The sequence below is a fragment of the Rhincodon typus genome, chromosome 22 (assembly GCF_021869965.1).
Source record: "Rhincodon typus isolate 14 chromosome 22, sRhiTyp1.1, whole genome shotgun sequence".
NCBI classification, from domain to species: domain Eukaryota; kingdom Metazoa; phylum Chordata; class Chondrichthyes; order Orectolobiformes; family Rhincodontidae; genus Rhincodon; species Rhincodon typus.
The window spans coordinates 4,553,459-4,575,485 of record NC_063353.1 but is presented as its reverse complement, the minus strand read 5'-3'; the positions used below and the strand labels follow the sequence as shown (position 1 = coordinate 4,575,485).

The 22,027-nt window shown below is 44.9% G+C and overlaps 1 protein-coding gene across 1 annotated transcript in view; it reads right to left on the bottom strand.

The window, feature by feature from the left end:
* Nucleotides 1-22,027, bottom strand: part of itpr2 (inositol 1,4,5-trisphosphate receptor, type 2) — a 200,613-nt gene that overhangs the window by 93,498 nt on the left and 85,088 nt on the right. Inside the window, exons 28-36 of the mRNA XM_048610561.1 lie at nucleotides 20,929-21,057; nucleotides 20,696-20,818; nucleotides 18,756-18,956; nucleotides 17,173-17,424; nucleotides 13,869-13,994; nucleotides 11,731-11,859; nucleotides 7,579-7,699; nucleotides 4,672-4,862; nucleotides 1,757-1,905 (exon numbers count right to left, since the gene is read on the bottom strand). Coding sequence (XP_048466518.1) covers nucleotides 1,757-1,905; nucleotides 4,672-4,862; nucleotides 7,579-7,699; nucleotides 11,731-11,859; nucleotides 13,869-13,994; nucleotides 17,173-17,424; nucleotides 18,756-18,956; nucleotides 20,696-20,818; nucleotides 20,929-21,057 — 1,421 coding nt within the window. The remainder of the gene's footprint in view (nucleotides 1-1,756; nucleotides 1,906-4,671; nucleotides 4,863-7,578; nucleotides 7,700-11,730; nucleotides 11,860-13,868; nucleotides 13,995-17,172; nucleotides 17,425-18,755; nucleotides 18,957-20,695; nucleotides 20,819-20,928; nucleotides 21,058-22,027) is intronic.

Here is a 22,027-nt window from a genome sequence, read left to right as displayed (position 1 = left end):
ACAACTCTGCACACGAGGATTTTTGTGACCCAATGGCTTTGCTGTCAAACATTCCCTGTCGTAGTCTGTGGAAGGTTGAACTGATCCAGTGCAGGACTCCTTCTCAATGGCAGCCTTTTCAAGTCAAGGTATGGGGACTGGTCAATGCATTCAGCATCTCTTCTTCAACACTGTGGGAAGCAGACCAGGCCTAGACCAAGACCAGTTTTGTTTTGGTAACATGTGGGGACAGGCCGAGACACTTTCACACATGACTGAATGGACAGAGAAAAGCTCGTTCACCTCAAAGATCAGCTGCCCTCCAGTATCAGTATTAAATCCCACCGAAATGGAACACTCCTTCAGCTCACAGTTGCCTCAGTGCTAATCCAATATGATCCACCCAATATGATAACTGAGAGATGAGTCTTGGCTTAATTCCCAAGTTGTCAATGTTATTAGACAAAGCACTCAAGATAATTGTATCAGAGACAGTAGGAACTGCAGATGCTGGAGAATCCGAGACAACAAGGTGCAGGGCTGGATGAACACAGCAGGCCAAGCAGCATCATAGGAGCAGAGAGGCTGACGTTTCGGGCCTAGACCCTTCATCAGAAAAGGGGGAGGGGAAGGGGGTTTTGAAATAAATAGGGAGAGAGTGGGAGGCGGATAGAAGAGGGATAGAGGAGAGGATAGGTGGAGAGGAAACAAACAGGTCGAAGAGGCGGGGATGGAGCCAGTAAAGGTGAGTGTAGGTAGGGAGTTAGGAAGGGGATAGGTCAGTCCAGGGAGGACGGACAGGTCAAGGGGCCGGGATGAGGTTGGTCGGTAGGAGATGGAGGTGCGGCTTGAGGTGGGAGGAGGGGATAGGTGGGAGGAAGAACAGGTTAGGGAGGCAGGGACGAGCTGGACTGGTTTTGGGGTGCGGTAGGGGGAGGGGAGATTTTGAAACTTGTGAAATCCACATTGATACCATTGGGCTGCAGGGTTCCCAAGCGGAATATGAGTTGCTGTTCCTGCAACCTTCGGGTGGCATCGTTGTGGCACTGCAGGAGGCCCAGGATGGACATGTCGTCTGAGGAATGGGAGGGGGAGTTGAAATGGTTCGCGACTGGGAGGTGCAGTTGTTTATTGCGAACCGAGCGTAGGTGTTCTGCAAAGCGGTCCCCGAGCCTCCGCTTGGTTTCCCCGATGTAGAGGAAGCCACACCGGGTACAGCGGATGCAGTATACCACATTGGCAGATGTGCAGGTGAACATCTGCTTGATGTGGAAAGTCTTCTTGGGGCCTGGGATGGGGGTGCGGGAGGAGGTATGGGGGCAGGTGTAGCACTTCCTGCGGTTGCAGGGAAGAGTGCCGGGTGTGGTGGAGCTGGAGGGGAGTGTGGAGCGGACAAGGGAGTCACGGAGAGGGCACAGGTTTAAGGTGAGAGGTGAGAGGTGAAAGATTTATAAAGGGACCCAAGGGGCAACTTTTTAAACACAGAAGGGTGGTTTATGTGTGGAATGAGCTGCCAGACGAAGTGGAACAATTACAACATTTAAAAGGTACATGGATAAAGAAAAGGTTTAGAGGGATATGGGCCAAATGCAGGCAAACGGGACTAGTTTAGTTTAGGAAACTTGGTCGGCACGGACCCGAGGGTCTGCTTCCGTGCTGTGTGACTACAATTGTGCTGTAACTTATTTCTACACAAGTGGATATTTACTCAGGCCGATATTTCACCATTCATCCCCGCGCAACCTCCACGTACACCGCCTCATGGCCCATGACTTACTTGCTCATGAAGTCTCCACTTTCACATCCCAGTTGAGCGTCACTTCCATCTGGGAAAAGCAGCTCTGGACGATGCAGGACATCAACCAGCAACGAAAACTCAGCTTGCACCATGGGCTGGAACTGTTGCTCAAGGGTGGACACTATATCCTGAAAACAGGTGCAGCAAAACATCAGGCGACTGAGCAATCTTAATCAATCAGTGTGCTATTTCAGTGGATCATGACAGTGCTCATGGTCAATTGAAGAACGAAGCTAGTTGTTAAATAGAATAGTGAAACCTGTTTAAGCTTCTTTATCAATTATACAAGGCAGAATAGTGATGGCTTGTGTCAAAAGTGAGCATATTACTGATCAAAGGCATACATTTCTGTTACAATGCTTCAAATATAACCCTTAGAATCACACAGCATGGAAGTGGTCATTCAGCCTACCGTGCCTATACTTGACCTTCGAAACAGCTATCGAATTAGTCTTCCTGCCCTGCTCTTTCCCCATAGCCCTGCAAATATTTTTGGCCTGATTTCGAAAACTGACCACACAAAGTGGTTCAGCAATTAGCCAAGCATCTGTTGACAGTTTTTGACCAAGTCTCCTCTATCACCATGAGGCACAACGGCAGTCCAGCCGGTTCTGCTATAACGTGATAGTTGCGTTCCTGTGCAACATCTTGTTATAGAAAACTGCGCTATAGAAATAATGGGGCCTATGGAAAAAGTGGGGTTAGGGGCAGACCACCGAAAAAAAATATCAATCATTCAAAAGTTGCTCAAAAAAAATCACGCAAAAGCTTAACACAAAAAGGATAACACGGTTTGAATAAATGTTTATTTCATATCTAATAATGAAATAAAAGTAAAAGTAAATTTAACACCTTACCTTGAAAACATGTCAAGACGACTTGATGGGGGAGGAGGTTTTGAGATTGCTCTGTTGTTAATGCAGGGGCTGAGGGTCGTTGTCATCATCACCTTCAGGTGCAGTTGTGTTTGCAGGGTTTGGGCGAAAAATAGTGGATGGCTATGGATCATTGTCTTTTGACTGTTTCTCAGGGTTTAGCTTAAAAAAAAGACATCCAGTTTTTGCTGCTTTGCCCTTTTTCTTCTTTCATGAAGCAGTTCATGGGGAGCCAATTAAAATCTTATTCCACAAACTATTGTCCTATTGCATTCTGCATTGTAATCATCGTCCTCCAAGAGCTGCAACTGCTTCTCAATTTCCCTCAGGATAGAAGACAAAACAGAAGTGGAAAGTTCTCCTGATGCTGCATCCTAGACTTGTTCTTCTTCATCTCCAGCTTCCACTTCCCCCTCAGTGACAAGTTGTTATAGATCATCTGTAGAGAGGCCTTCACAGTGGGACTCAAGCAGCTATTCAAAATCCTCACTCTCCACTTCTTTAAATCCAACTTGCTTTGCAAAATCAACAGAACGTTCTTTGATTCTTGGGAGCTCCTCTTAGGGATCAAAGCCTCCAAAATCTTGAAAAAATCTGGCAGAAGCTTCCACCAAACTGCATGCAAGCAGTCCTTACTGACATCACCCCAGGTCTCTGCAATAATGTCAACTGCATCCTTGATGTTAAACCTCTTCCAAAATTGAAGAACACTGTCCTGATCCCCCTCGGTGGCGGCAATCAGCTTCTTTAATGTGCACCTTAAATAATAAGCTTTAAAAGCTGCTATTGCACCCTGGTCCATGGGGCTGAAGGAGAGAGGTTGGAACCGATGGAATTGTGTTGTAGCCAACACAAGTTGGCTTTTAGAAATTGCGTTCCCCTATTTGTCAGTCGTGTTACAAGCCAATTTGCGTTGCTGGAACACACGTTATAGCAGAACCCCCCTGTAGATACATGGGAACACCACCAAGTTCCCCTCCAAGCCACTCACCATCCTGACATGGAAATATATCGCCGTTCCTTCACTGTCGCTGGGTCAAAAAAACTGGAATTCCCTTCCTAATAGCATTGTGGGTCAACCCACAGCACATGGACTGCAGCAGTTCAAGAAGGCAGCTCACCACCACCTCCTCAAAGGTACAGCGAGGGATAAAGGCAATAAGTGTTGGGCCCAGTCATTCATGTCCTCATCTGAAAATGAATTTTCTTAAAAATCCAATTCTCATTTGAATGTATCCATGCCTAATCTCTAAATCTTCTCAGTTCAGACAGATGGATTTTGTTCTAAGGTGAAGCGTCCTCGTGTTGTAGGAGTTAGACTTACTCCCAACCCCTCCCTTCCCTGGTTCGTACCTGTCAAGGCCTGCTTATCCAGTCCAGTAGAGGAAGAACATTTGGCGATCTAATGAGAAGACTCTCCTCATCTTAAACTAGACGCAGGCTATTGCTTGACAGTTTTTTTTTTCCCTTTATTCATTCATGGGATGAGAGCGTTACTGCCAGGCCGGCATTTATTGCCCATTCCTAAATGCCCAGACGCCAGTTAAGAGTCAACCACATTGCTGTGGGTCTGGAGTCACACATAGGCCAGACAAGGTAAGGATGGCAATTTCCTTCCATCAAGGACATTAGTGAACCAGGTGGGTTTTTACAACAATCGACAATGGTTTCACAGTCATCATCACACATTAATTCCAGATACTTTGTTGAATTCAAATTCCGCCATTTGCCAAGGCAGGATTTGAACCCGGGTCCCCAGAATGTTATCTGGGTCTCTTGATCAACAGTCCAGCAAATAATACCACTGGGCCTAGTAATTATATACACATTACCTGAATATGGCAGACATTGTGAACAGGGACTATGAGGAGGGATTTGAATGGTCGGTCTTACTCCTTTGAGATCCTAAACTGTACTTCTACCAACTCCATGTAACAGTCATTGTTGGTGAGATGGGGTGGGTGGTGGTGTTTTTAAGACACATTAACCCTTTCAGCTCCTCACACACCCAGCCTTTACCTGTAACTTCTCTATAATATTCCTGTAGTCGAAGGTCGATCCACCGATTGGGTCTTTGTAGCGTGGCGCACTGCGAGCAGACATTCGCCAACCAATCGCGGCCTTCTGTACCATGTTGGAGTGGGTCTTCCAAAACAGGGTGTTCACTTGGCTGTCCAAGTCGACAGGGATCGCTATCGCTCGGCTCTTAGCTGCAAGGAAAAACCAAAGGGATCACTTTCGATTTAGAACTCAATGGGAGAGCACTTACCTCATTGTGGGTTCGATCCCCATTCTAGACACTGGACAATTATAATCTCGAGGCTGACTCTCCTATGCATCCTTGAGAGAGCGCTGTACAACCCTTTGGTCGAGATAGCAGAAGCAGATCTTGAAAAGAGCAGGGGAGTTTCTCTGGAGTCCTGACCGATATTTTCTGCTCAAATCAACAGCAGATTACCTGATCATTTCCTTCATCGGATAATGTCCGTGGGAGCTTGCTGTGCAGACGTTAACTGCCGCGTTTCCCTGAACAGTGACAGTGACCGTATCAAAGTACAAAAATTGCTGGAAAAACTCAACAGGTCTGGCAGCATCTGTGGAGAGAAAGCAGAGTTAACATTTCTGAGGAAGGGTCACTGGACCCGAAACGTTAACTCTGATTTCTCTCCGCCGACGCTGCCAGACCTGCTGAGTTTTTCCAGTAATTTCTTTTTTTCTTTCTGATTTCCAGCATTAACAGTCCTTTCATTTTTTTTAAACCATATCAAAATACATCATTTGAGTATTCCCGAACTCTTCCCTGCTCTGATCCCAGTTATTGGTTTGGAATTATGCCATGACCCCCTCGTTGAGGAGCACTGGGGGGTGGGTGGGCGGGCGGAGGAGGTAGAGAATCTCCCTTTTCAATGAATGTTTTTTTAAAGCAGGAAGTAGACCTCAAAATTTGACCTGCCAGGCCAGACACTATTGCAAAAGAAAGGGAAGGTTTATAGGGGCAGCATGGTGGCTCAGTGATTAGCACTGCTGCCTCATAGCGCCAGGGACCTGGGTTCAATTCCACCCTTGGGTACCTATCTGTGTGGAGTTTGCACATTCTCCCTGTGTCTGCATGGGTTTCCTCCCACAATCCAAAAATTGCAGGTTAGGGTGGATTGGCCATGCTAAATTGCCCACAGATTACTGCTTTGGGTTAGACATGGGAAATGCAGGGCTAGAGGAATGGGTCTGGGTGGGATACTCCTCGGAAATGCAGTGGGGCCAAAAGATGCATTGTTGGGCCGAATGGCCCGTTTCCACACTGCAGGGACTCGATGGGTCCTGTAGTTGTTAAGTCAGTGCTCCACAGCAGCTATTGCTGCCTCCGAACTCACACCCTCACTATCACACCTCGTGACTCCACAGGGCATCGTGACCCACAGTTTGGGAAGCTCTGAAGATCATTTCGCCGTTGTGAAAGACGTTAAAAGAAAGGCGTGTTCTTGCTCCCTAATGTTTAACGATAAATATTTTTGGCAAGTGGACAGTGAAGAAAGGTTACAAAGAGATCTTGATCAAATGGGTTAATGGGTTGAGGAGTGGCAGATGGAGTTTAACTTGAATAAATGCAGGTGTTGCATTTATAATAAACAAATAAGGGCAAGACTTATACAATTAAAAGTAGGGCCTAAGGTAGTGTTGTAGAATAGAGATACGTAGGAATTCAGGCACATAATTCTTTGAAGTTTGAGTGACATGTAGAAGGGTGTTTAAGGAGGCATTTAGCACACTTGCCTTCAATGCTCAGACCATTGAGTAGGACGTTGTGCTGAGGTTACACAGGACATTGGTGAGGCCTCTTCTGGAATACTGTGTCGAATTCAGGTCAGCCTGTTATAGGAAGGATATTATTAAACTGGAGAGGGTTCAGAAGAGATTTACCAGGATGTTGCCAGGAATGGAGGGTTTGAGTTATAAGGAGAGGCTGGAACATTTTTCCACTGGAGTCTAGGAGGTTGAGGGGTGACCTTAGAGGTTTATAAAATCATGAGCGATATAGATAAGGTAAATGGCAGTGTCTTTTCCCTAGGGTGGGGGGTTTCCAGACGAGCGACATATTTTTAATGCGAGAGGAGAAAGATTTAAAAAAGACACAAGGGGTAATTTTTTTTTTTAAGAAAAGAGAGAGTAGTTTGTGAAAAGAATTTTCAGAGGAAGCAGTAGATGCAGGTACAGTTACAATATTTAAAAGACATTTGGATAAGTACATGAAGAGGAAATGTCTGGAGGGATAGGGGCCAAGTGCAGGCAGGCGGGACTAGTTTAGTTTTAGATTATGGTCGGCACAGACTGGTGGGACCAAAGGTCTGTTTCTGTGCTGAATGACTCAGTACATCCAGACAAAGAAATCCAAGGGTTAAATGAGAGGGATAAGAGCAATGTGGAATGGGTAAAGTTTGTCATCACTGAAGATGGCACCCTCCTGGTATAGTTGGACATGTGACAAGATACCAACCACTTTGTCTTGACAATATGCACCTGACCACCCAACATCCCACATTGCATTTTAATAGTAACAGTGACTGTTGAATTTCCTAAACCAACCACTGCCCTGTTCTCCCCATGCAGGAGTTATAGTTTAGTGCACGTTTGAGGGACTATTATGTATTCTGGCTCCACGCCCATCAAGAACTCGGCTGAAATACTCTGCTGGTCCTCTCCAGGAAAGCATCAGACAGAGAAAACTTTCATCCATTACATCAGCCGGCTGGACCTTACTCCGTTCTGCGAGAGAATGATCAAGTGTTCTTATGTACCAAGCATGCACACCCCTCTCCCAGAGCCGCCCCCAGTGGATCCATTCCAAAACCTGCACCTGAAAGGAACTCCCTGTCAAATCCGACAGATTGCGAAAACAAACAAGCAATATTTCGCAAGATGCAAACTTACCAACTTCAGCCAAGGTCTTAATACAAGACTCCACTGAAGACTTCTGCGATGGAGTCGGCCAAGTGCAGTTGTAAATTCGAAAGGCAGACTGCAGCAGTTGAATAAATATTGGCTGGTGTGTCTGCAAGAAATGAGGAAATGTGAGAGACCATTATATGCCACCATTTCTTTCTCTGAATAATACCAGATGTACTCCCCCCAGTGAAACAGTTTGTGTGCAGCCCGTGACTATAGACAGAGCGCAAGCTGAGGACGGTGTGAAGTACGATTGTGAACAGGAACTAAATTGTGCTCTCGGTTTCACTGTGGCTCGGATCTTGTCCTGACCCTTTTAATGGTTTGAAAGACCGCATTTGGAATCTCTGCTGATCAACAATGCCGAGCTTTGAGCAAAAAGGATCCAATTCGCCCACTCAAATACAGATCAGGCAGTTCTGGTGACAGGGGCTTGACATTAACAGCAGGATGGCTGACGCCATTGAAGTATTTTTTAAAGTACCAAGTTATACTGAGATGATAGATGGATATAAATCTTCAAATAGCAAAACCTTTTCCCACAGCCTTCGGATTCAACAGCTCACAGATTTTGATACCTTCAGCCACGAGACTGAATTGGTTTAACCAAGAATTTCAAAACAGTGGCCGGACACAGTCTCTGGGTCCAATCACCTGCCCCATTTCACATGCACGGATAAAATGCCATTTGTAAATGAATCAGCCAAACTGATGCACTTTCAAAGAGGGTAACCATTAGCTCGGTAGCCTGGAATTGGAGAGAGAATTGGTGGCCATTCAGCCCATTGTACCAGAATTGGGAGTGGTCACAACATTGATGTGAATAGACTACCTGACGGGCTTTAGCAATTTGATTTTACTCACACCTGAAACAAGCAAACACTCACGCAAGGGCAACATTATAACAATGGTCATAATAGAGGAATGGTCCTAGGAGAAATGGGGTCAGTTGGATAGTTAAAGGGGGACTTTTGTCTTTAGCAAGAAAGTTGATGTCGCCCAAAAAGTCATCATGAAAGAGGAGATAGGTGAGATACTGAATGAGTTAACAATTCATTAAAATAAAGGCATTACAAAGTCTTGCTGTGTTTACAGATGAGAACTGGAGTCAGATGCTGAGGGGAGTAGAGTGGAAATCCAAGTCCTCAGATGCAGGAATGGGACCAGAGGATTGGATTGTAAATGTTACACTGGTTTAGAAAAGGATCAAAGGCTAAGCTCAACAAGTACAGGCCCATCAATTTAAATTTCTGCCATGGGGAAGCTTCTTGAAATGATAATCCAGGCAAAATTGGGTCAACATCCTGGAACTCCTTCCCTAACCACATTGTGGGTCTACCAACAACACACAAAGTAATGACAGCAGATCTCCTGCCCCAAAGTACCAAGTTAGCCAGTTGGGTTGAGTTGGGTTCTTCATACAATTTGGCAGTTTTACAACCACTTTCACATTGAGAAAGTTCATCATTTCCAGATTTTTGATCAAATTGAAATTGACAAAAACTGAAAGGAGAGACGATTTGAACTTGCCCCTTCTTCATTTTAGTGCAGTAGTCACAGAATGGTTACAGTTCAGAAAGAGGCTGTTCGACCCATTGTAAAAGAGAGTGTACCTAATCCCATTTCCCCTAGTTGCTGCAATTTCTTTCCAATTCCCTTTTGAAAGCCCCATAGGAGTCTGGTTCCACTGCACTCTTGGGCAGTATAATCCCGATCCTAACCACTCGTTCGTAAAAACGTTGGTCTCTGTTTTGCCAGTCCTCACCTGATTGTTGTCATCTGCCTCTCAGCAGTTCCGCCCCCCACCCCTACTTCTCTGTTCAAACTCTTTGTGGTTTTCAATATTTCAATCAAATCTCCTCTCATCCTTTGTTCTTTATTAAAGGAGGATACTCCCAGCTTTCCCCATTTATCCACTTAGCTGGAGGTCCTCATCCCTAGACCCATTTTGATGAATCTTTCCTGGGTCCTTTATTGCCCTCACATCCTTCCTAAAGTGCAGTATCCAGAACTAGACATAACTCAAGGCCAACTCAATATTATATAAAGATCTGCCATAACTTCCTTGCTTTTGTATTCAGTACGCCAGCTGATAACACCCAGGATACTGTCTGGCTTATTAAGCACACTCTTAAACCTGCCCTGCTGCCTTCAGTGATTCAAGCATATACACCCCCAGCTCTCTCCACTCCTTTAGAATCCCTACAGCTTGGAACCAGGCCACTCAGCCCATCGAGACAACACCAACCCTCCCACCCAGACCCACTCACCTAACCTATCCCTGTGACTCTACATTCCCGATGGCTAACCCACTTAGCCTGCGCTTCGCCAGGGACTACAGACAATTTCCCATAGCCAATCCACCTAACCTGCATAGCTTTGGACTGTGGGAGGAAACCAGAGCACCCAGAGGAAATTCAGGCAGACACGGGGAGAATGTGCAAACTCCACAAGGACAGATAGTCGCCCAAGGCTGGAATTGAACCTGGGTCCCTAGGACTGTGAGGCAGCAGTGCTAACCACTGAGCCACCATTGCCACCCTTACAATTATACTCGATTTTGTATTTTCTGTGTTCTTCCTAACCAAATGAATCACTTCATGCTGCTCAGATTTCAACTTTATCTGCCACATATCTTCCTGTCTATGGTCTTTTGAAGTTCTACGCTAACCCCCTGACCATTCACAATGCTTCCCACTTTGGTGAAATTGTGTCCTAGGTCAATATGTATCAAGAAAAGGAGGGAAGACAACACTTTATTCATCAGTTGCTCATGGGATGTGGGTGCTCATCCTTAGAGGTGCTGATGAACTGCCTTCTTGAACCACTGCAGTCCATGTGCTCTTTCTGCAACTACTGCACTAATACCTGGAGGAGGCAAGTTCAAATCCTGCCCTGTCAGTTTTGTGAATTTCAATTCTGTTAAAAATTTGGAAACAATCAACTTTCTCAAGGTGACAGCGATTGCAAAACTGCCAGATTGTACGAAGAACCCAAGTGACTCAAATCAATGTTTTGGGGAAGGGAATCTACTGTTATGACCTAGTCTGGCTGCTAGGTGACTCAGTTCCACCCCAATATGGGTAACTCTTCACTGCTAATTACAGTGGCCTAGTGAGCCCTGTGATTTAAAGACAGGTTAGGGTCAGGATAATTGGCCTGGCCACACATGATCATATGGTAAAAATGAATACAGCACACTTGCACATGCAAACATTGTCTAAAGTTAAACTTCCCACTATTTATTTGGAAATAACTATTCACCCTGCAATTGCGAAGATAAACCCTTAAATCATCATCTAGGCATCAAGGAAAAGGAAACTTCAGAAATGTAAAGATTCTCACTGGATATTAGATGATCTTTGGACAGCCCCATGCACTGTGGAATGGTTCATTCTTAATTAATTAATTCTTAACCACAGGTTAAGAAGGTGTTTAGTACGCTTGCCTTCATTGCTCAGACCTTTGAGTATAGGAGTTGGGACATTTTGTTGAGGTTGAAAGGACATTGGTGAGGACTCTACTGGAGTACTGTGTCCAGTTTTGGTCGCCCTGTTATAGGAAGGATATTATTAAGCTGGAGAGGGTTCAGAAGAGATTTACCAAAATGTTGCCAGGAATGGAAGGTTTGAGTTATAAAAATGGACTGGAAAGGCTGGGACTTTCTTCCCTGGAGCATAGGAGGTTGAGGGATGACATTATAGAGGTTAATAAAATCATGAGGGGTATAAATAAGGTGAATGGCAGGTGTCTTTTCCCCAAGGTGGGGGATTTCAAGACTAGGGGGCATATTTTTAAAGTGAGGTGAGAGGAGAAAATTTAAAAAAGACAAGGGGCAATTTTTTTTTTTTTTTTTTTAAAAGCAGAGTGGGTTTGTGTGTGGAATGAACTTCCTGAGGAAGTGGTGGATGCAGGCATAGTTACAACATTTAAAAGACATTTGGATAAGTACATGAATAGGAAATGTTTGGAGGGATATGGGCCAAGCGCAGGCAGGTGGAACCAATTTAGTTTGGGATTATGTTTGGCATGGACCAATTGGACCGAAGGGTCTGTTTCTGTGCTGTATGACTCTACAAATACATAATTCAGCAAGTTATATAATTCAGCAGACAGATTGTCCCAAAGCTAACTTACTTGTAGACTCGTGCTGTTATCAGAGAATGGAGAACTGAAGAAGCCACTGATGATACTCATGACTGTATCTGTCACATATCTCTCCAACGCAGTATCGGCGTGTTTCCTGTCTGTTGTGGTGTTGCAAACCTTCAACAAAACAGCCAGCTCACAACAGTTATACTCAAATCAAGGAGGCAAGTGATTTCAAAAGACATCAGCCAAAACACAATGGAGTGAGTTCAATAAATGACAGGGAAAACCAAAATAGAGTGGATTCAAACTTCAACTGAACTGGTCAGGTTTGTCAATAATGTCACTCTCTTGATTCATGAAGCGGTGATGACAAATGCCAATGTCCAATAGAAGGGCGGGGGGAGCTGAGACCGGCCAATCGTCTTATACCACATACTATTTTCGATTCCATTATATGAAAAAGGTAAGTTTTGGAGTCTAGCTCGTGCTGGAACATGGGAAATACAGCAGCCATTTCGCACCCAGCATTTACTGGCACAATCTGTGTAATAGTAATGTTCATTGAGAGATAAAAATTGGCCGAGAGACTTGGGAGCCTGTCCTTCCACAAAACACTGTCATTGGATCGTTTATATTGACCAACAAGGCCTCAGTTTAACCTTACACCTAAAAGGCAGCTCCAGTGACATCTCAGCACCCCCTCAGCACTGCACAGGAGGAACAACTTAACCATTACTCTCAACTCTCGGGTGTGGGGTTCGAACCCACAACCTCTACCTTACATCAGAGTAACGAGAAGGAACATCTGCTGGGGTGTACGGTTTTCTTTGGCACCCCTACCTACGAACCAATTTCACCCCCATCATTTCAGCAGCCATTTCAAAAGCAGAATTTTTAATAACACAGAATTCTTACACCCGGTTAAAAGCTCTCCCTTATTTTAGTGTTGGTTTGCAGATTTCGAATAATAAAACACTATAACTTTGATAACTGTGTTTTCAAAGATTTACAATTCAGTCGCTATTTATTTGGGGTAAGATTTCACAAAAGGCTGTGTAGATTTACTCTCGCAGTGCCAACAAAGATTCTCACAGACCAACAGCCTTTTTCAAACACTGAATAATAAAAAAAAACAAAATACTGCATATGCTGAAGGTCTGAATTAAAACAGAAAATGTTGGAAACTTTCAGCAGATCTATAAGTGTCTATGGTGAGAGAAACAGAGGTGATGGTTTGAACTGAATTTGACTCTTCTTTGCAAAAGATTAATATGACTTGGCTTCTTCTGAAAAGTTGAATTATTTCAAGTCCAGTATGACTCGGCTTCTTCTGAAGTTGACTCATGTTGGACTTGAAGTATACCTTTGTTTCCATCTCTCCACAGATGCAGTGATGATACTATGACTTTAAGAGGAGTATTTTGCCCTGTTTCGTTTAAAACAAAGAGAGAGAGGTGCTGAGTGGTCTGCTTCAAAGCCAATAAAGTAAACAGCCTGTGAGGTTTTCCAGAAGTTGGAACAATAGAAGCAGCCTGAATGGGTGTGGTCAAGCTCCACAGAACCAGGATTTTTAGTTTTAGTTTTTCAGTAGCAGTAGCTGGGCTTTGGAAGCTGGATGTGGAAGATTTTATTCTTCTGTCTGTTACAGCTAAAAGCTGGGGTTTCTCTTCCTGCTGCTAGAATTGTATGTGAGACAATCTGTTCACTGAATTTGCCTTTGCCAAGGATGTGTTTATGACATGTAACTGTATTAGAACAGTTAATTAGTAGTAGTTAATGTATATTATTTTGTTAAGCATTTTGATAGAGTCACAGTTAAGCTAATTCTTTTCTTTTAGTTTTATTTTGTCTGTATTTTAAGTATAGAGTCTGAATAAAGCATGTTTTGTTTCAAACCTAGTTGACCAATCAAATTGCATCCAGAACACAATCCCTTACACTTACCTTTAAAATAAGAAAAAGTTATGGTCTAGACTGTCTTCTTCATATATTTTGAAGGGGTTTGGTCTGCTCCATAACAACACTGACAGACTTTCCCCAGCACTTTGTGTCTTTATTCCATGCTTTGTAACACATCTAAGGTAGTCAGAATTATGTGCTCCATGTTTAAATGGGAAATTTCACCTCCAGTTTATTCTGGATGTCTGCTTGAATCTTGGAGGAGATTCCCTTGCAAGACTTACCCGAACCATATCGACCACAAAATTCTCAAAGAGTTTCCAAATGTGGTTGCTGGTGTAAATCTCTTTCATCTCCACCTCTGTATCCACGTAACAATGATTCACAAAATTAACGTAGGCTCTTTTCACCTGCAATATCAAGAAATGCTCATTTTACCCTCATGTTCACCACACAACGAGAGCTTGCTAAAGAAAAATGAAAGACATTTTTGACGCCACAGTTAATTTTCTCTAGGTTCCTTTCTCTGCCTCTTTCAATTCTTCATTCTTCACCCGCGAAGACCCTAAAGGAAGATAACTGGAGGGGTGGAGTGGGGGTCGGAGTGGGGAAAGAGGGGTTTGCATAGACTTTGAGAAGGGTGTGATAGGTGGAAGAGGACAACGGAAACAGGAGGGTGAGCAAGCAGGGACCTTAAGAGAATTGCAATAAAGTGACATGCTTCCACTGCTGGTCGTGGGGAATGAAGCAGAATATCAAAGGCGATAGGAAAACACCTGCAGGAGCAGGAGAGTCACCAACGGCGAGCACAGTGGCAGGCACCAGTTTGCTAGTAGGCAGAGAATAGTCGGGAAAAGTAACCTGATGCACACTGAGGAAAAGAAACAGGAGCAAGGCAATACTGCTGCCTAACATCAGGTCCCCAAAATGCCTCTGGTCCCTCAGTAAGTACGCTGCAGGTGGCACAAAGTGGTGACACACTCAAAATGCTCCAAACTTGCTCTCAATTCTCATTCACGTCATTTAGGTGTGGCATGCGGGGGGTGGGGGGCAGACAGAGGCCCTATTTACCCTGGGGCCCAGGGACCACTGACTACAGCCTCTCGGAGGACCCTCACAGGCAACACAGAGTGGGAGAATGGAACAGTGCGGTGTGGGAGGGGGGTGTAGATGGGCCAAGGGTGTAGTGGGGGTGTGGGGAGAGGGCACAGTGGGGGGGGGGGGCAGGGGGGGATAATGGGGGGGGTTGTAGAAGGGAAGGAGGTAATGGGCTAAGGACATAATAGGAGGGAGTGCATTGGGGATGGGGAGAGAGAGGGACTATGTGGGGGGAATGGATGTTGTGGTGGGGGGGGAAAAAAAAAAGGGGGGAGAAGACATAGTGGGGGTCACGTGGGCATTTGTCCTCTTGATTCAGAGTGTGGTTAGCTCAGTTTTATTGCAAATGAAATGCAGAATAACTCAGGATTCCAATGATTAGAATTGTGCAGATGCCCTATTTTATAGGCACACAATGCAAAAGTTGCTAACAGAAAGCTTTGAACTGTTTGGTGAGAACTTCCAGCTACAAACCATCATCAGGTATATACTAGTACTTATCCTCACACACAACACCCCCTCCACAACTTAAACACAACCAGCATATCCTTCTACACCTTCCTTCCTCAAATATCCATCTAATTGGGCACATCAAATGCATTGATATTATTCACCCTGGCAAATCCTCGAGAGGCTGCGTTCCACATAATCTCACCTTTCTCTTACCCTTCGAGCCTGCTCCACCGTGCAATATGATCATGGCTGACCATCCAACTCAGTCCCATGTTCCTTTCTTCCGATATTCTTTGATCCCTTTAGCCCCAAGAACTATATTGAACACCTTACTGAAAACATTCTGTGGCAGAGAATTCCACAGGTTCTCCACTCTCTGGGTGAAGAAATCTCTCCTCATCTCAGTCCTAAATGGCCTACTCCATATCCTTAAACGAGTTCTGGTCATTGGGAACATCCTTCCTGCATTCACCCTGTCTAGTCCTGTTAGTGTTTATGGGTTTCAAGACCTCAATATCACTCCTCAGCCTTCTCTCAGTCTGTTCAATCAGTCCTCATGCCCTTAATCTCGCAGTTCTTGAACCATTCTGTTCAATGCTTTTTGTACCTTTCCTAGCGCCTCTCTATCCTTTCTATAATATGGAGACCAAAACTGTAGATACCCAAGAGTTGGATGGACATTAGACACTGGTGAGAAAATGAACTTGCTTCGCATAATCCACTTTTTTTTGCAAATCCTCTGCAAAAATTAACCAAACTTCCAGGGATTGGTGGGTTATCCTGCAAGGAAAGTTTGGAGAGGCTGAGGCATCGAAGCTTAGAAGAATGGGAAGTGATCTTACTGAAACATAAGAGATCCAGAAGGGACAGCACAGAGTGGATACTGGGACGATACTCCTCTCACAGGTAAACAAAGGTGGTTAAGAATGTTTCAGAGATAGCAGGAACTGCAGATGCTGGAGAATCTGAGATAACAAGGTGTAGAGTTGGATGAACACAGCAGGCCAAGCAGCATTAGAGGAGCAGGATGTATTTGGCATGCTTGCCTTCATTGCTCAGATCTTTGAGTATAGGAATTAGGACATCATGTTGAGGTTGTATTGGGAGTTGGTGAGGCCTCTTTTGGAGTACTGTGTCCAGTTCTGGTCATCCTGTTATAAGAAGGATGTTATGAAGCTGGAGTTGGTGCGGAAAAGATTTACCAGGATGTTGGTGGGAATGGAGGGTTTGAGATATAAAGGAGAGGATGGATAGGCTGGGACATTTTTCACTGGAGGGTAGGAGGTCGAGGGGTGACCTTACAGATATTTGTAAGATCAGGAGGGGTATAGATAAGGTGAATGTCAGGTGTCTTTTCCCTAGGGTGGGGAATTTTAAGACTGGGGGCATATTCTTAAGAAGAGAGGAGAAAATGTTAAGAAAGACATGAAGGGCATTATTTTTTAGTGATGGTGAGTAGAATGAACTTCCAGAGCAGGTGGCGGATGCAGGTATAGTTACAGATATTTGAATAAGTACATGAATAAGAAATGTTTGGAGGGATATGGGTGGGTGGGGCTAGTTTAGTTTGGGATTATGGATAGCATGGACTGGTTGGACCGAAGGGTCTGTTTCCATGCTGTATGACGCCAAGTGGCAGACTAGAACCAGGCTTAAAGAGTAACAGGACTCTCGTTTAAAACCGACAAGGGGAGAACTACTTTTTAAAAAAAGTGAAATTGCTCGTCTGTGGAATTCTCTTCCCCAAGAGTAGCACAGGCTCGGTCACTGAACGTATTCAAGGAAGAGTTAGCTAGATTTTAACTAGGCGAGTGAGTCCAGCACTGAGCAGAAAGGAAAGTGGGGTTGAGCCCACAGCGATGATCTGAGATTGGTGAAGTAGGGGCCTGAATGGTCTAATCCTGCTCCAAAAAAACAATCACACGTTCACAAGACTGTGAAAAGCAAACTAAACTCTCAGCCATCGCCCAATTGCACAACACGCAGCTGCTGCCTCGGAAACTGAAAGAGAAAGAAATATAGAGGCTGTGGGCCTACCTCAGGGATGCAATCCTCGTGGGTTACCACCCTCACGATATCATCCAAGGGGAGCAGGGAATTGCACTTAATTTCCGTGTACACATTCTTGCCCTCGGTGCAGGCAGCGAGCAGCTCGACCAGGGTGATGTGGTAGTTCAGGGCTCCATTTTCGTCGCTCCGGTCGTGTTCCGACGCCATCATTTGCAGAAGGTGAGGGAACGATGCACGATCGTTGTAAAACACCAACACATCCTCTCCCCCATTGGCCAGCTGCAAGGACATGCCGACAATTATCAAAAGCTAATGGAAAAACAGCATCTCCCAGTCATGGTGCAGGAGAAAAACCTGTTAGAATTCCATGCCAAAAGGGACCTGACCCCATTGTGTTAAACATGAGCGCCCCCTAGTGAAGTGTTAACCCATGTGAGTCTCTCACGATGTCACGTGGGTGATCAATCCATGGTGTTGCCCTGTGAAGATCCACTACAGTACGGCCAACCCGTCCCCCAAAAGGATCGAGAGCAATCGGCTATACTGACTTTCAGCTGGCAGCCTCCCTGTGCACAGCAAGATCCAACAATGGGTAACCGTTCGGTTGATTCGATTCTTTTCTTGGACAGCCTCGGTTTTAAAATGGAAAATATAGGCCAGGGCTGCCTGCCTTTCCCCGAATGAGGTCAAACGCATCACGGACGAGAAGTGGCGCCCATCTCCCCTTAAACACACCATCTCCGATAGCACGCCGACAGTGTGACACTCGGGCCGTGCTGAACCGAAACGTCAGCCTTTACACCACGTCCATCCAGGGTGGGTGGATCGGCTGTGGATATACAAAGGAAGGGACAGACTGGCAGAAGGCCATTGAAATCTCAACCACTTGGGTTTGGGAAGGTTGAGGCTCGTGTGCAAAATGCTTCACTGCGTCTGTGTGAAATTAAACGCTGCGTGAAATAAATTATGGCCAAACGCTTAAGACAAATTGACTTCTAATAGATAAGGGAGTCAAGGGTTATGGGGGAAAAACAGACAGGAAATCGGAGATCTGCTCTCAACCAGATCAGCCATGATCTTACTGAATGGCAGAACAAGCTGGAGAGGCCGAATGGCTTACTACTGCCCCTAAATCGCACATTCCCATGAGCTTGCGTTTCCTTCATCATTGCGAAGTTCGGTAACATATCAACAAGGAGCAAGAGGAGGCCACAGCCCTTCAAAGCTTTTCTGCCATCCAATAAGATTATGCCTGATCTGATTTTAACCTTAACTCTACATTCCCGCATATCCGCAATAATCTTTCATCCCCTTGGTAACCGAGAATCTAACGTGTTTAGAATCGTTAGGTGGCTGCTTTTGGCTAGCACAGACACGATGGGCTGAAGAGTCACTTTCTGTGCTGTTGATCTCTATGACCATCTACTCTGCCTTTTAAAGGGAGAGAATTCCTAAGCCACTCAAACGGGAGAATTATTTTTCCATCTCTGTCTTAAATGGGTGACCTCTTTTTTTAAGCGATGGAAGGGACCAACAGTGACGGAAATCCTTTTGTGAAGATCTCATTACTGCGAGACGTTTGATCCTAATATCTTGACCGTTTCCTTTACCTCAGTCATGACCATATCTTGACATTTCTTCACATACTTTCCATCTGCTTTAACAATGGTCTGCAAGAACTTCAAATACAGAACATGTCGACCATGCGTCTCGATGCAGTGCACAAAGTGCTGGACCACCCTCTCGCTGATTTCGTTGCAGAGGTGATAGTTGTTCAGAAAAATGTGTCGCATGGTTTCTGCCTCCAACAGCTGCAAAAACAGAGCACAAACATCAACCTTAATGTTGCACAATACCGCGCTGTTTGAGTGTGTATACGAGCAGGTTGTGAGAAAGAGAGTGGCCGATACTAACCGGGAAAAGGTGCAGACTCGGATACAGGAGCTCTTATGGTGCATATACAGAATAGTTCACACGCTTGTTAACGCAAGGACAAAGAAAGGATTTAACTTCCCTTTGTGTAGCAAGAAGAATAAACTCATGGCTTCAGGCAGAGATTGCAAGAGGGGGACAGGGACAATGCTGGCGGACTTGGGAAAAGAGAAAAAAAAAATCTTGCATTTATATTATACCATTTGCATCTTCAGAATGACCTAACACGTTCCACATCCAATCAAAACTGGAGCAACCGCGGATGCTGTAAATCAGGAACAAAAACAAAGTTGCTGGAAAAGCTCAGCAGGTCTGGCAGCATCTGTGAAGGAGAAAACAGAGTTAACATTTCAGGTCCGGTGACACTTCCTCAGTTCCGAGTAAGGGCCACTGGACCTGAAATGTTAACTCTGTTTTCTCCTTCACAGATGCTGCCAGACCTGCTGAGCTTTTCCAGCAACTTTGTTTTTGTTCACATCCAATCAAGTTTTTTCATAGCGTAGTCAGTATTCCAGCATGGGAAACTTTACAGCCAATTGGTACACAGCAAGCTCCCACAAACAGCATCAAAATAAATGATCAGATGATTTTAGAGCCATGGGTCTTTTTTTAATAAAGTTGAGTTCTTCTGTATGAATATAATGTTGGTTTCACATCACATCAGAAACATGCTGCTTCAGACACTATTGCAGTCCCTCAGTCCTACACCTGGAGTCTATGGTAACAGTCACAGAGTCTTGCAGCGCAGAAACAGACCCTTCAGTCCGACCAGTCCATGCCGACAATAATCCCAAAGTAAACTAGTCCCACCTGCCTGTGCTTGGCCCATATCCCTTCAAACCTTTCCTATTCATACACTTATCCAAATGTCTTTTCAACATCGTAACTGTACCTGCATCCACCACGTCCTCTGGACATTCATTCTATACACAAACCACTCTGTGTAAAAAAAAATAAAGTTGCCCCTCATGTCCTTTTCAAATCTTTCTCCTCTCACCTTAAAAGTATGCCCCCTAGATTTGAACTCCCCCACCCGAGGGAGAAGACCTTTGCTATTCACCTTATCTATGCCCCTCATGATTTTATAACCCTGTATAAAGGTCATCCCTCAACCTCCTACACTCCAGCCAAAAAAAAACCCAGCCAATCCAGCCTCTCCTTACAACTCAAACCCTCCATTCCCGGCAACGTCCTGGTAAATCATTTCTGAACCTTCTCCAATTTAATAATATCCTTCCTACAGCAGGGCGACCTGAACTAGACACAGTACTCCACACGAGGCCTCATTAATGTCCTGTACAACCTCAACATGACGTCCCAACTCCTATACTCAAAGGGTCTGAGCAATGAAGGCAAGTGTGGTAAATGCCTTCTTAACCGCCCTGTCTACCTGGGACGCAAATTTCAAACCTGAAGTCAGTCAGCTTTAAAATGGTTGGATTTCTGGAGCGAGTGGCAATAGGTCAGTCATGGGGTAAAATGAAAAACAGATTGAGAGTGCAACAGTAACAGGGACCTTACAGCAATGATAAGAAAACAGAGTGATGGGAATATTACAGTACAGCTGTCTGTACTGCTCTCACTGTAACACACAAAGATGAGAAGTTCTGATACTCACACCAGGTGTAAGAAACAAGCTCAGATGTTTATGGAGCAAGACCTGATTCTGTGGATTGCCTGCACAGAAATTCTGTACAAAACCATGGGCCAAGGTCATGATTTCATTCATTTTGTTGTCCATCTACAATCAAACATTTAAAAATAAAACAACATAAAAAAAAGGGCACCGGTGAGAACAAGGTAATTTTGCTCTCCCCCCCCCACCCGCCGAGTGTAAACTCTCCCAGTTACCTTATCGTATGGGATTTGCAGAAGATCTAACACCGCAGCGTGGGCTCCCATGTTCTTCAGTAAACGCTGCTGCTGACTCCTGCCCCGCCTCATGCTCTGCACACACAGTTTACTGAGCCGGATCAAGATCTGAAAAGGAGACAGTCAGTGCCTAAAGGGTAGTCAAACTGTTCGCAGACTGTCACGGTTACTACCACACATCACATCAGCAAGTTTACTAAAGGTCCCTCATTCCAAGGCCTGACCGGATTACTCCCAGCTTTTGGAAAAAAAAAGGCTTTGGGTTGTTCAGATTGGCAACACAGGCTGAGAATTAACAGAGTCACAGAAGGGTTACCCTGCAGAACAGGCCATTTAGCCCAGCGTGCCAGCACTGACTCGTTAAATCAGCATTACTTGTGCCAATCATCTGCCTTTTTCTGAAATCCTTGCAGACTTTACTGCTATCCAAATAACCAGCTAGTGCCCTCTTCAATGTCTCTATTGGACCAGCCTCCTCCATTTGTCCAGGCAGTGCATTCCAGATCCTGACTGCTTGCTACATTGAAAAAGGTTTTCCCCTACTTCACCCTTGCTTCTTTTGCAGCTCACTTTAAAGTCTGTGGTTCTTGTTCCTCAACAATCAGCAACAATTTTTCCCTATCGACCCTGTCCTGCCTGCTCATGATTTTGAATATCTGTCAAGTCTCCTCCCAGCCGCCTTCTCTCCAGGAAGAACAATCCCAATCTTTTCAATCCCTCCTCAATCACCGAAGTTTCTCGTCCCTGGAACCATTATCATAAACTACTCTGCTCACTCTCCAATGCCTTCACAAGTTTCCAATAAAGCAGCGCCCACAGCTATACACAATACTCCAGCTGAGATCTAACAAGTGCCTTATACAAGTTCAACATTCCCCCCCGCCACCTCCCCCCCACCAACCTAACTCTTGTACAAGTGACTTTATTGTAAAAATTTGCCCACTGAGGTGGACGTCGCTCGCTGGGCCAGCATTTACTGCCCGTCCCCAATTGCCCCTTCATCTGAATGGCTTATTAGGACCACTGCTGAGCGCAGTTAAGACCCCAAATATATTGGGGTCTGGAGTCACATGTAGGC